The sequence below is a fragment of the Sceloporus occidentalis genome, unplaced genomic scaffold, assembly GCF_023333645.1.
Source record: "Sceloporus occidentalis isolate IW3139 unplaced genomic scaffold, rSceOcc1.0.p SCAF_187, whole genome shotgun sequence".
Classification (NCBI taxonomy): Eukaryota; Metazoa; Chordata; class Lepidosauria; order Squamata; family Phrynosomatidae; genus Sceloporus; species Sceloporus occidentalis.
In genome coordinates this window covers 250,245-265,862 of record NW_028317167.1, presented here as the reverse complement: position 1 = coordinate 265,862, position 15,618 = coordinate 250,245, and the positions used below count along the sequence as shown (strand labels likewise).

The 15,618-nt window shown below is 43.3% G+C and overlaps 1 protein-coding gene across 1 annotated transcript in view; it reads left to right on the top strand.

The window, feature by feature from the left end:
- The window catches only part of LOC149278644 (collagen alpha-2(VI) chain-like), a 100,467-nt gene that overhangs the window by 77,212 nt on the left and 7,637 nt on the right, over positions 1–15,618 (top strand). Inside the window, exons 10-12 of the mRNA XM_089501914.1 lie at positions 1,595–1,657; positions 2,409–2,471; positions 6,456–6,506. Of these exons, the coding sequence (XP_089358040.1) occupies positions 1,595–1,657; positions 2,409–2,471; positions 6,456–6,506 (177 nt within the window). The remainder of the gene's footprint in view (positions 1–1,594; positions 1,658–2,408; positions 2,472–6,455; positions 6,507–15,618) is intronic.

Here is a 15,618-nt window from a genome sequence, read left to right as displayed (position 1 = left end):
GAAATGTGATTAAAATAATAATACTTCTTCTCTGACATGGCAATTGGACCTAAGTGTTTACTGTCTAATTTGTAGTTTAACTAAAAATAATGAAAACATTATATTGGGATCTATTCACTAAAGAAAGACTTGCTGGATCTAGCTGAAGTTCTCAAATCTCTTACATCAGTCAGGGGCCTAACCACTTCAACAAGCAACATGCACCACGGTGCCACCTTTGTTCTAACTAGCTTGTGAGCGCCACATTTGCCCCAAACAGCTTGTGAGTGCCTTTGCCCCAAGCAGATTCTCAGTGCCATCCTAAAACCCATCTTTGCCCCAGCTTATCAGTGCCCTCAAACCGCTTATATATGTGCCATATTTGCCCAAAACAGCTTGTCCGTGCCATCATTACCCTCAAACAGCTTATCTGTGCCTTCCTTACACCTTGCCTCCCCTTCCAACATACACTCTGGCACACACTTACACACACTTACTCATACTCACTAACACACACACACATACACATTCATTCTAACACACACTCAATCTCACCCCACTTACACATACATGCTTACAAACACCTACACATACATACTCACACAATTACACATCCATATTCACACACAATTACACATGCATGCTCACACACACAAGTACACATCTATGCTCACACACACAATTACACATCCATGCTCACACATACAATTGCACATCCATGCTCACACATACAGTTACACATCCATGTTCACACACAATTACAAATGCATGTTCACACACACGTACACATCCATGCTCACACAAACAATTACACACCAATGCTCACACATACACATTTACACATAATTACACATCTATGCTCACACACAAGTACACATTCATGCTCCCACACACACAATTACACATCCATGCTCTCACACATAATTACACATCTATGCTCACACACACTTATACATAGACATCCATGCTCACATACATACAGACATACATACATACAAATATGCATACACCCGCCCCCACTTATCTCTTTGCACTCCTGCGGTATTCTCTCCAGCTGCTCACACACAATAATCAGCCTCGGTTTCACCGTGGGTCACGTGACCCCAATACATTCCTGTTTCCCTGTGCCAGATAAAAATAGTTTAGAAAGCGGTCCAGGTCAGAAGAGCCCTTTCTAAACAATTTTTGAACTGATACGAGAAGACAGGAACAAGTGGTCGCACTGTAGTTACACTACTGATCACAATAAACTAAACCCCAGTGAGATTATTCTTTAAGAAGGGCTGAAGTGGCCCTGCAAATGCAGACACTCTTGAAGAATGACACTGGGGGTTTTTCTTTGGTAATCTATAGTGATATTGGAGTTAAAATGTCTCCTGTATTCTGTCTTTATTAAGTACACCTAATTGTCTTTGCTTAAAAATATAATGCATATGTTAATGTCTAAAATAGTCACTAGTAATCTCCTAAATGTGTTATTGGTGTCTGTTTTAGTCAGTACCTAGAAACAAAAAATATGGTAGCAGGCAACAGTCATTTAGCCTATATAGTGTCCAAAGTATCTGCAAAAGTAATGTGATATGTCGTTGATCTGTTTTTTTGTACCCTGGCATAGGGAGCCCCTGGCTTTCCTGGCCCACGAGGACCCCCTGGAGAGATTGGTCCTATAGGAGAAGAGGTATATCATCTGAACTGTTTTTTTTTTGGATGTTTTGGATTGACAAATCATATATTTTAATTAGCTTGTTTTACAACTTAATGTTGGGGAATTAAAAGAGATGAAGGATAAAAAAAAGTGAATGCAAATAGGTTGCTTGTGGCAATTTGCAGTGACATAGGTCACAATTTTCTTTCTAGGTCTAAAATAGATTTTCTTTGCCCCATGCGTCCTTCAAATTAATTTCAAAAGTTATATTTTCCTTCATTTGAATTCCTCATGCCTTACCATCTCATACGAAATCCTAACATTATCTCATACCTCATCACACCACCCCATAGACCTCTATATCTTCTTCCAGTTTAATTATTTTCTATAACCACCAGTAAACAAAGTTAATCAGCCTCTGGGTTAATCTCTTACTGTCAATGGCTACCTAATAGGTCCTGTGACCCTGAAATAGCCTCTGACTGGCTATGCATGTAGGTTTCCTACACATAGTCATGCTGTGAATTCTTTAAAAACACCGTTGCCAGCATCCCCGTGAACGGGCCACCATGATAAGTTCACAGTGCTAAGATTTCACAGAAAAGCATTGGAGACTGAGAAGGGAAGACAGAATTAGAACATTATAAGTATAAATCAATGTGATTTATTTTTCAGTATATAGAAATGGAAGAACAGAAGAACCTTTCAATCAATTTATGTAGTATGATGTGTATATGTTGATTTGTTATTCTGATATTAATTAGAATTCATTCTTATGTTAAAGGGAAGCCCAGGTGATCCTGGAAATATTGGAGACAGAGGAGATACTGGACTGCCTGGATCTCCAGTATGTATAAAAGAAAACCAAATCAAACATTTTATTATTAACTATAGTCTCTTATCATCCTGCTTTGAAGGGGCTGTGTCATATACCCTTATGCATTATTAGAACCAAATGAACCCTGTAATCATATAATAGTTTTGTGCAATTAAACTTAATTAAGTTTATGATATGAAGTGGTGGCACCTGCAGAGGTTGGCTCGGGGCACTGAATTGGTCCATCAAAGTACGTGGACACCCCTCCTAATGATTGAATTTATTTGTTGCAGTCACACCCATTGTTGTATATATAAAATCAAACACATGGGCATGTGATCTCCATACACAAACATTGGCAATAGAAATGATCGTACTAAAGAGCATGTCATACGATGCCAGCCACAAGTCAGTTCATGGAATTTCTGTCCTGCTAGATCTGCCTTGGTCCACTGTAATTGCTATTATTTTGAAGCGGAAGCATCAATGAGCAACAGCTCAGCCACAAAGTGGTAGTCCATTCGCACTCACAGAGCAGGTCTGCCTAATGCTGAAGTGCAGAATCACTGTAGAATCACTCACTATAGAGTTCCAAACTTCCTCTGAAAGCATCATCAGCACAGTTGCTGTGCATCAGGAGCTTCAAGAAATGGGTTTTTCAGGGTTTACAGTAGGCCGTTTCATTTCTAGTGAAGGTTATTGTTAATGCTGCAGCATACAATACATTTTAGACAATTGTATGCTTCCGACTTTGTGGTATCAGTTTGGGGAAGGCCATTTTTCTTTTCCAGCATGACTGTGCCACAGTGCGCAAAGTAAGGTGCATAAAAACATGGTTTGACAGGTTTGGTGTGAAGGGACTCTAGTGGGCTGCACGGAGCCTTGACACACTCCAAAATCTCCTGGAAAGCCTTCCTGGAAGAGTAAATGCTGTTATAGCCATAAAGGGGTGCTGACTCCATATTAATGGCCATGGTTTTGGAATGGGGTGTACAAAACAGCTCATATAGATGTGATGGTTAGGTATTCACATACTTTTAGTCATATAGTCAGGCCCGGACTGGGACAAAAAATAGGCCCGGGCATTTAAGCCTGAGCAGCCCATATTTATTTATTTATTTATTGTTAAAGCCCACCCTTCATGTACCATCTTTGCATTTAATCATTCACACAAATCATTAACACATTCATTAATGCAGTCTCACAAATCATTCAAGCAATTCATCCACACATGAATTCATTAATTGTCATACGCATTCACACAATTCATCCACACATTTATTCATTCATTCTCATACGCATTCACACTACCCCCTCTCATCATCTTATCTGCCCCTTCTCACTATGTTCCCCCTTTTCACTATGTAACCCCCTTCCCCACTTCTCAATATTTACCGCCTCTATCTATCCCCTCTCCCCCTTTCTCACTACCTAACCCCCCTCTGCCCCTTCTCACTGCAGCCCCTTCCTTCACCCTATTTACCTTGTTGCCAGAGCAAGCAGCAACTGCGACCGTGCCTGTGGCAGGGCAGGATTGACTTAGGGGCTGATGGAGCTGCAGCTCCAGGCTCCTACCTTAAAATAGGCCCAGTCAGGACCGGACTGACTGGGCCTATATGGCCGCATTAAGGCAGAGCCCCTTAAGCCCGCCGCAACTGCAACCGGGTCCGCCACTCTAAGGCAGAGCCAGCCTTAGGTGTTCTGGCGCCCTGTGCGGACTACTCCTCTGGTGCCCCCCCATCCCAAAAAAAGAAAGGAATAAAAACTTGTAACAAAACTCCCCTTTCTCACTATCTATCCCCCTGTATCACTATCTACCACCTCTGCCTCTTCTCACTGTTATCATTATATACTGAGGCAGACATTGACGGTGGTACAGCATAATACTTATCACTATATACTGAGGCAGAAATTGACGGTGGTACAGCATAACACCTACCACTATATACTGAGGCAGACAATGACGGTGGTACAGCATAACACCTATCACTATATACTGAGGCACACATTGACAGTGGTACAGCGTAATCCCTATCACTATACATTGAGCCAGACATTGACAATAGTGCAGCATAACCCCAATCACTATATACTACGCCAAACATTGTTGTGGTGTAGGCCTACCACTTCATAGTCTGGCTTAGTAGTAGGGATGCACCGAAACGAATTCTGGACTGAAACCGAAAATGCAGCATTTACCTGTCCGAAACCGAATATGACCTCCCCACACCATAAAAAAAACCCTTTTATTTAAAGTAAGTAACACACCAAAATAGGACAAAACAATTAAAAAACAATATTATATGTATATATATATGATTGTTAACAGCAATCACATTCCTATCATGCCCAGGCATACCCAGATTCCAGGATGTACTCGCAGACTTGGCATGATAGGAGTATAATTGCCCTATCTACCCCTTCTCACTCCCTTCTGCCCCATCTACCCCTTCTCACTCCCTTCTCCCCTATCTACCCCCTTTCCCCCGTCTCACGCCCTTCTCCCTATCTACCCCCTCCTAACTATCTACCCTCTCCCTCTTTGAAGTTCACTTACCTTTCAGGAGTCCTGCGGTGAGGGTGCAAAGCCTCTGCCTCCCAGCTCTGCCACTGTATGGAACAGTATAGAGTGATGGGAGTTATGATGTACTTTTAGAGCATAATTAGATCATGAAAAAGACATTGGAAATGGTACAGCATAACACCCATCACTCTCACACACTTACCAATCCACACATATATACCAATCCACACATATACCAATCCACACCTATATACCAATCCACACATACACCAATCCACACATATATACTAATCCACTCTCACTGAATATTTTCCTACCTTTCCTCTTTTCTCCTTACAGCTCCTTTTCCTCCTCTTCGCTCCTCTTCTTCAGTTCTTCTGTCTTCTCTGTCTTCTTCCGGTTCAGAGGGCACGGACAGCGGTGGGCGCGGCTTCAGTGTTGTGCGCCGGGATCCAACAACAAACCCCGGCGCACAGCAGCTGTTGCCGCGCGGATCACAAGGGAGGGGTATCGGAGGTCTTTAGCAGACCTCCGGCTCCCTTGAGTGATTTTAAGCCGGGTTGAACCCGGCTTAAAATCACTCAAGGGAACCGGAGGTCTGTTAAAGACCTCCGATACCGCTCCCTTGCGAGCCTGCTCCTCCAGCGGCGGACATTACTGTCCGTCTCTGGGGGGGTGCCGGGTGCCGCAAGTTGGCACCCCCTGATGAGCGGCACCCGGTGCGGACCCCCCCCTAGAGTGTGACGCCCTGTGCGGTCGCACACCCCAAAGGCCGGTCCTGCTCTAAGGGGCCGGGAAGCCCCCACCAGGGCAGGCCTTAGGGGTTTGCGGCCGCACAGGGTTTAAATTAAAACATCGGGGGTTTTTTTCAACTTTATTTAACATCCTCCATGTTAAATAAAGTTAAAAAAACTTTATTTAACATGGAGGATGTTAAATAAAGTTAAAAAAACCCCGATGTTTTAATTTAAACCCTGTGCGGCCGCAGACCCGTAAGGCCGGCCTTGGTGGGGACTTCCCGGCCCCTTAGAGTGGCGGACCCGGTCGCAGTTGCGGCGGGCTTAAGGGGCAGGTGCCCCTTATGCCCTGCGTTAATGCGGCCGTAGGTAGGGTAGGGGCCTGGAGCTGCAGCTCCATCAGCCCCTAAGTCAATGCGGCCCTGCCGTGGCCCGGCCCACCGGGCAAACGCCCGGTGTGCCCGATGGCCAGTCCGGGCCTGCATATAGTGTATAGTGTAACCTCTACTGTATACGAGTTTTTAATATACTAAAAAAAACTAAAGTCTGTCTAGCTATTGTTCGATATTAACCTGATGTAATTCTAATGTGTATAAAGTAATACTAACAATATGAAGCTGTAAAACCATTTGTTAAAGTCTTATGATTTCAATGATATGTCAGAAAAGAAAACATTTTACAAGAATTTGGAAGAAGCTGTAAAATCCAGATGCGTACAGGCTGCAAACTTTTCATTTTACTTTTTGTTTCTAGGGAGACATTGGAAAACCTGGCAATAACTATCCTGGGTCTAGAGGTATTCAGGTAAAGTGTTGCTATTTTTTTGGGGGGGAGGGGTATTATAGATTGTACAATTTTGACTATGTTTTGTTAACTATGCAAGTAAGTTCATGTTAAGTATTCCTGTGCCATGCAGTATTGTAAGAAAATAAATCTGTAGGCACATCCCTGAACACCTGAAATGTTGGGAGTATAGTGCTGGTGATCTGGACACTACTTTTCTAGAACACATACTAACATTAATTATTATTATCAGGGCCGGCCCAAGGCAAAATGCCGCCTGGGGCGAATTTTAAAATGCCCCCCCCCCCCATTATCTACCCTTCCTCTCCCTCCGTCCCTGACGCCCCCCCCCGTACTTACCTTTCAGCAGTCAACAGGAAGACTCGCCGCAGAGGAGAGAGAGAGGGGCGCCGAGAGGGTACTGATAGCCTGGTAAGCGAAAACCACTCGGCGCCCCTTTCTCTCTCTTTCGCTTTTAAAAAAAAAAAAAAAGGGGCTCGGGGCGAAAGTGCCGCCTGGAGCGGTTGCCCCACTCGGCTCCATTGTCGGGCCGGCCCTGATTATTATTAGTATGAAAAATGGAAACAGGTTGCCCCTGACTATTGAATTACAACTACCAGCTCCTTCTGCTCTCCTTTACCTAAAACTGGGTACATTTCAGTAACTTTATTGCATATTCAGGAATAAGCCTACAACCCAGAAAAGGATTAGATTTTTAAATCACTTGCCTTGAATTGCCCAATGGTAAAATTACCCAGCACAGATCCTGGATGGTCCCACTATATAAGTTCCTAGTTGTCTGCCTAGTGCACAGATCTGGTGGAGGATGCCACAACCAGGTTCTCTCCTTTGTTAGAAAACAAGTGAATGGAGGGACGTCTGGAAACATAGTTTGATCCCATAGCCATCTCTTACCCTTTTCATGTTTTGTATTTGCCTGTTGATCCAGTTCTGCTAAATTTAACCATCAGATTAATGTTTTCCATATTCAAGTAATATATGAGGTTCACCTATGACCACATTACAAGTCTACCTCCCGGGTTATGCTTTCCATTATTACATGCAAGATAAAGCTCATTTCTATAGTACAAAGAGTGGGATAACTAGTTAAAATATTTGGTGTGTAGTGCGTCCCTGCTCCAGTATTGTATATGTTACAGCCAAAACTTTAAAACTGGGTATTCATCGTCTGCTTCAATCTTTAAAACTGGGTATTCATCGTCTGCTTCAATCTGAACATTGTAATATTTTGCCTAATTTGGCACATCACTTTGTAAAAACAAAACATAACAAACTGCATTACTGCATAGGGCCAAAGTACTGCAATATTAGGCATAGAGTAACAGATAATATTTTATAGCAGTTTGACTATGTCACAACAATGAACAGGATATTTCTAATTTATCTGGCTCGATGGAAATGCTAAACACATTAACAGCCTATCAGTGCCAGTGGGTTTATGAGCAACACATTGCTGGCCTATTCAAAGTTGGACTAGCTTCAGCTTTGAAATAGCTGTGATTATAAAAAGGAAATATTTCTTCTAATTCTCTGCAGTATATGTAAATAAGTAAAGTGGCTTCCAAAGTAGGTTTATAATGGCCAGGCCTGGACTGGGAATAATAATAAAAAAAAAAAAATTGAATACCAGTCCCATATTTTATGGCGTCATTATTGTGCACATGGCACGTATGTGGTGTCACAGCCCCAATATTTGGTTGTTTAGAATAGAAATAAACCATGCATGTTTAAAGTATATTATTCATAAACACAAGATTTTAAACTTGCGAGCAGGGCTCTCTCCACCTAATGTATTGGTTTGTCTTAGTCTGCCAATTCCCGTCTTGTCACACCCCTTGAATATATGTATTGTATTAAGCGCTGCGTAGATTGTTGGCGCTCTATAAATTAAAGATAATAATAATCGGATACATATAAAAACACATAGTTCCTATTATTACTGTGTCCCATGACATATTGGGAGAGCACCTATGTAGCCTTTAAGTATGAAATTAACAATTTTGAAGGTTTTTTAAATAAATTGCTAAAAACAAAGTTATTTAAAACCAAGAATTCACTTTCACAGAAGATAATAAACAGCAAAAGCAAACCTGTAGCTCTCCTGAAAAAAAGCTAAAAACGTAAGAGCGAGGTTGATAGAAGGCGGAAGTGTGTGATCTGCATGGATGATCAGAGAGAGTGAGTGTAAATATATATTTAATTGTGCCTGTGTGCGTATGTACATAGTGTTATAGTGAGTGGGTGGGTGTGTATGTATGTGTAAGTGTATGGTGCTATAGTTAAAATCTGTTAAATTATAACATTGAATAAGATACAAATAAATTCATACATATTAATCAGACAAAAACAACATATGGTCCCTCCCTAACCTAAATCTGTATTGTATCCCTAATATTTTCTAATTAGACCTGCAGAGTTGCAGCTACAGATCCTGCAGACTCCTATGTCCAACAATCATGTGTGGTCTCTTCCTATATACCTAGTCACTATCTGCACCCTGTCTCTATATGTCCTAATAACTACCTAATACCTGTCTAATATATCAAGAGGGACAAATACAAACATATTGAATCTAAGGTAATTTAACCCGCCCAGCACAATTGTATGTATGTATGTGTAAGTGTAGAGCTTCCCCTGACCATCATCGTATCCACCCACATTATAATTAATTCCCATCCCCCCACCACAATCGTTATTCCCCATATTCATACCATCATCTCCATTCCCTACCATTATCATCTCATACTACACCACATATGGCACACATATTTACACAGCTCTCTTTCAGTAATGCATACCTACGCACACATGCCTACTCATAGTATACACACAGTCATGCTAACACACATGTACACATATATATACGAATGCTAACACATTTACACATACACATCCATGCATACAGACATTCCCTCTAACACACATACACACTCATGCTAACACACTTTCACATTCATGCTTACACAAACACTCATGCTAAGACACACTTATGCATAACCATTGCTAGCACACTATTACACATACACATTCACTGTAACATACATATATTCTGACCTCACCCCTTACCTTACCAGAGGCTTTTAGCTGCAACCGCTCTTTCACAGCGGGGTCATATAAGATCACGTTATGAGACTCTGCCCCATTCCCGACTTCGCAAGGGAAAAGCTGGAAAGGCTGAAGACTGGCCCCAAGGCTGGTTGCCAGTGGGAAATTTCCCAGTATCCTGGTAGGCAAGTCTGGCCCTAGTAATGACAGGATATAAGTAAGAATGTGAAGGTATACATACATGAATACATATTTGGTAAAATATACAAAGCTACAGATGGTACATAAACCAATCCGGTAGTCAGTTAGTTTAGGCTTCAAGATGTAAATGCAGAATCCCATTTTTTATTTCTTTTTTATGGCTTTCCATGAATAAATTTGTATTATTCTTGTTTTTCTGTTACATAAATGAAAATCTGATCTGTTTTGTTTCCCTATATCTGCATCTAGGGTGACAGAGGCGATGTAGGACTTCCTGGTTTTCCAGTAAGAAACTTATCATAGACAAAGCAATAGAAATTGTTGTTTTTTATTATATTTTATTAATATAGCAAATGTGATATTAATGTATTTCAATAATTCTGGAATTTACCATTCACAGTCGAAGCAATGCAGAGTAGTGAAATCTAAGTAGCATGCTATGCGAGAAAGAGATTCTAAATTTCAAGAAATAAAGCCAAGAAAAAAAAATGTTTTCAAATATTGTTGGATCATCAGTCCTCTTTACATAATCCTACTGACTTCCTCTGTTTTTTAAAAATATATATCTATGATTTAGAATTCAATATTAAAATGATATACCGTATTGGCTCGATTATAGGACGCACCCTAAAAGTTTGGTGCTATTTTAAAGAAACATTTTTTTTAAGAAAAAATACACATTAGTGTAATAGTAAAACAGTATTTTACATGTATACATGTATTTTAACATTTTTGGCATCTATTATGCAGTTAGTCAGCATAGGTTATATATAAACAGGAATTATTATAAAAACCAATAGTCATTTTAAGGCCCACCCCCCCTTAATTCATAATGCATCTTACTTATAGATATTCCCCTCTGCTCCCCAGATATGCCAGTCTGCCCCCCCCCCAGATATGGTTTATGCCCCCTAGAAATCGCTCAGACCTCCACCGGCTGCTGGAGAGAAGGATCCAGCTTCCCTGCAGCGCTGCAGGGGATCTGGATCCCAACCCTGCTGCTTACCCACAGCAGGGGTAAATGAAAAAGAAAAAAAAAACCTGCCCGGCGCCCGGAACTGCTTGTCCTGGGCGTCGGGCGATACGAATTGCGCATCCCTGTGCTAAACCCCGAAAATAGGCCGCACCTATTCGGGCGAATACGGTAATACAAAATGAATCTTGTTCATTGTTTAGTTTATATTTTGAAACCTGTACTTTTCTTCTGACAGTGTGACCAAGCCCTTTTCAACTTTAAATGGCATGTTTGTTCAAAAAAACTTTAATATACAAGAAGCGTTTCCTATTACTATGGCAACAAAATATCAGTGCCTGCTTTATGTGTTCCAAATGTGTTCCTGGTAACAAATATTGCATTACATAATTAATTATTTCTGCTGTTTCTAATGGTGCATGAAGCTAAGAAAGTGTGTGTGTGTGTGTGTGTGTGTATATATATATATATATATATATATATATAATTTAAAGCCATTAATTTGCCATCATTGGCAAAGATATAACCATGAAAAAAAATCAAAACGTTATTCTCAAATGCGAGATAACACGTATTCTTGAACTAATGCTATATCTATCTTACTGTTGTGGAGGAAATGTGTATAATTAAGAGAGTGAGTCAGACAAAGACATTCCCAGACTAAGCATGAAATGAACTTTAGCTACACTTTCTGACAGTGTTGTCCAGGAAAACATAGATTTTGTTTTGGTAATATGTTCTCTATTTAACCAGGGTGCAAGAGGATACTTTGGAGAGAAAGGAGAGCAGGGGCCAAAAGGATCAAAAGGAAACCCAGTAAATATTTTTGAAATATTGTATTTTTCTCAAAGTTTTGTTGTTTTCTGGCAACCAAAAAACCTATAATACGTTAGAATTACAGATAATCAATAATCTGCCTGTGCTCATGAATGGATTTAGCTTTTGACAGTTGTGTCACCATACAGTTGTTTAGGGGTTATTTAACTTCTCTGACATCACTTATATGTATTACAGTAGACAACCAAGAGCATACTGTCCATCCACTTTGCAACACAGGGGAATTTGTAGGAGGAGGTGTAAAGCAGAGAAATTTTTCATAAATTCTTTTTAATTAGCGGGAGGGATTCTCATGTGAACAGTTCAGTTAAAATGTCTAGGATGCTGTACATATTGCAGATCTAAAATACATAATCTCACAACTGCTTAAAAATTTAGAAAAAAGAGTTGTGTATATAGGCTTTAAACTTATCCAATGAATGCCCCGAGGAGCATGGTAGTAATTTAATGGAAAACTCAAGTGTTATTTTGTGGAGCATCATTTTTCAACTAGGAGTCTAGGACATGTTTTTTTGTTTATAACCACATTGGTTTTTGACTGGAATTTTCTGCGGTTGAAAATTGTCAAGAGGTTTGGTGAAAAATTAAATCTGCTTGTAAAGCATTATAATGAATTTTACCCAATCATCACTTAATCTAGACATTTTCTTGTATAGGCAAAGACTCTCAAGTTTCTGGTCTTAATTCCTGGAATTTAAATCCTGCCATGGTTATAGAGCCCAGTTAAGCCTAACTGGCTTAAACATATGTTCACCATTAGGAAATAGCATTTTCTGAAAACAGTTGTATATGTATTATTATATTTAACTGCACAACTATTTAAACTAGGGTGAATATGGGCCTAATGGACAACCAGGAGAGAGGGGTCCTACTGGCATATCGGGCTATCCAGTAAGTATTCATTTTAAAATCTAATGCATTATCAATCCTTTATATTTATATTGCCTTTTAGCTTATGTGTACATTGTTACAGGGTCACCGTACCCAAGGCTGGGTCGCCCTGTTTGAGGGCTGAGGAATCACCTGTCAGTCCCTCATACGGATAGCACTCAGCTATCCACGGATCATCCAGACCACCATTCGTAGTAAACTAAGAAGAGCTCTCTTTATTACAAACACACAGAACTTATATACAATCTCAATGCAATGTGTACCGAACCCAACCCCCAATCCCATCAGCCACATCCCATCACAAATCCCATCAGTATACAGGGGATGTATCAGGTGAGGGGATTACAGAATACAATGGGTTTCCCCACCTGTGTTATCCCCCCTGTAGTGCGGGTGCCGTCTGGGCAGACAGGGCTGTGCTGGCTGATTAAGAGCCCCAGCCAGATTATAGGATCGTCTCTTTGAGGGCTGGGGCTGAATCCACATCAGTCTCTGGGCCGGTTACACAATAAACACAATATAATATATTACCGGGTCACAGTATACAGAACCGGACACAAAAGTGCTCCGTGACCCGGCTAAACTTCATATGACACATGAGCCAGCTAGCCTGGCCCTGTCACAGATCTCCCCCTTGACCAACGGTCCGGCAGACCAGGCAGATCCACACGGGTCTGCTGCAGGCTGTCCGAGTGGACAAAGTTCACAGGTGCAGGCCTTAGTTCATGGCGCCCTTTGTCAGAAGCATCCAGAGAAGGTGGGCCAGGGCCCTGGTTGCCCAAAAGGATAGTCAGTAGTCCTCTTTGAATTGGAGGACGGTCCCAGCTCAGCCGGGGGCACATGGCTATCCCCCTCACCGGGGTAACAGGGGCACGTGGAGACTCTTGCTCCCTAGTCTTGGGAACTGAGTCTGGGGCAGCTGCCAGGCCAGGGCGGTTGCATGGAAGGAAAGCCCTGCTGATCGGGCCGGGGGCACTCGGGGAACCAGGGAAACACGTAGAGGTAGTAAGCGAGGCCTCTACCGGGACACTGGAGTGACCTAGGGGACACTCTGGGACAGGAACAGGTGCCCTTACAGGGTTATTGGGCGAGCTAAGCAGCTCTGCGGGGTACTCAGGGGACCCAGGGGAATACTCCGGGGCAGGGACAGGTGCCAATACTGGACCACCGGGAGGGTTAAGCAGACCCTCGATCTTCCTCTCTGGGACAGGTGCCTCTGCCTGGGCACGGGGAGAGTCAGAGGAACACTCTGGGACAGTGACCTGGGCTTCTACCAGGACACTTGGGGAACCAGAGATAGGAACCAGGGCCTGCGCCAGGCTACTGAAAGGACCCAGGGAACTCGGCAGCCCCTCTGGCGCCCTCGCTAGGTCGGGGAACGGTGCCTCTACCGGGTCACCGGGGACTTCATAGGGAACCTCTGGGGCAGTGACCCGGGTTTCTTCCAGGACACTCGGGAAATCAGGGGGACAGTCTGGGGCACTGGCTTCTACGGGCATAGCTAGGGGTTTGGTGAGGGGAATTGTGCCACTTACTCGGGCGGTGGGGACAGTCATCTCTTCTACCGGGGTAGAGCAGCCAGGGTTGTTGGTGGGGACTTGGGTCGGAGCTTTTGGCTTCCTCCTCCGCTTCTTCTTGCTGGCGAGGACCTCGGTTCTTCTCGCCAGGGCAGGGGCCGCGGAGTAGGTGAAGAGGACCTCGGTCCCACTCCTGCAAGTTGTAGTACCATGCTCCCAGTCTCCTTGTAACTCCTGGAGCTCCACTCTCTGCAGCAATTCTTTATAGTCCCTCTCGAGCTGCCATTCCTCTTGGACCAGGCAATCCATAACAGCCTCCAGCTCGGGGGGAATAGCATAAACCAGGACTTCTGCACGGTTGTCCCAGATTGTATCCCTGCGGTACTGGCAGGGGCTTCCGAAGGACGAGTCAAATTGGAAGGCATCATATATCAGTCCTGGGTCGACGGGGCTATACAGCATCAGAGGGTCGCTGTGGTCTTCACCTGCTAACTGCTGGGAGAATCCCTGGTAGCGGCTCTGGAGGTCGAGCTCTGCATATATGAGACCCCTCAATTCTTCTTCCCACTCCGGCAACGGGTTCTCCCCCAGGAGTGGAACTCGTATATCCCACATTGTCCAGTACTGTGCCCAGTATGATTCGAAGTGGGGATGGGAGAAATCATCCCTCCAGTCTGCAGGCGCAGACTCTAACTGCCATTGCTGGTGTTCCAGCTCACACACCTCGGCTGTAACCCGGTCTGTCTCACCCTCTGGTTCTCGGAAGGGTTGGATATCCTGGTATGATATTTTGGTGTTCTGTTCCCCTAGTCTGGGAGATACAGACCCACTCTGGCTTAGTTCCTGGTGACACATTTTAATCACCGCCGTCACTTGCTCCGATGTAGCCCCTCCTGGGTACAGGGATAGGTGCCATAGAATGTTCTTTTGTAGAGCACTCAGTCCGAGGCTCTCCTCTGGGGCATCCTGGTGCCGGTCCATCTCTCTGCAGTCCGCAATCAGAGTAGCCTTTCCTTTGCTACAAACCTCCAGGAGCTCTCTTGGTGTCTCTCGTCTGCAATCCCAGTTGGTGGTTTGGATTTCACCCAAGTCGTGGGATTCTTCCCACCGCTGCCAACCAATGTTACAGGGTCACCGTACCCAAGGCTGGGTCGCCCTGTTTGAGGGCTGAGGAATCACCTGTCAGTCCCTCATACGGATAGCACTCAGCTATCCACGGATCATCCAGACCACCATTCGTAGTAAACCAAGAAGAGCTCTCTTTATTACAAACACACAGAACTTATATACAATCTCAATGCAATGTGTACCGAACCCAACCCCCAATCCCATCAGCCACATCCCATCACAAATCCCATCAGTATACAGGGGATGTATCAGGTGAGGGGATTACAGAATACAATGGGTTTCCCCACCTGTGTTATCCCCCCTGTAGTGCGGGTGCCGTCTGGGCAGACAGGGCTGTGCTGGCTGATTAAGAGCCCCAGCCAGATTATAGGATCGTCTCTTTGAGGGCTGGGGCTGAATCCACATCAGTCTCTGGGCCGGTTACACAATAAACACAATATAATATATTACCGGGTCACAGTATACAGAACCGGACACAAAAGTGCTCCGTGACCCGGCTAAACTTCATATGACACATGAG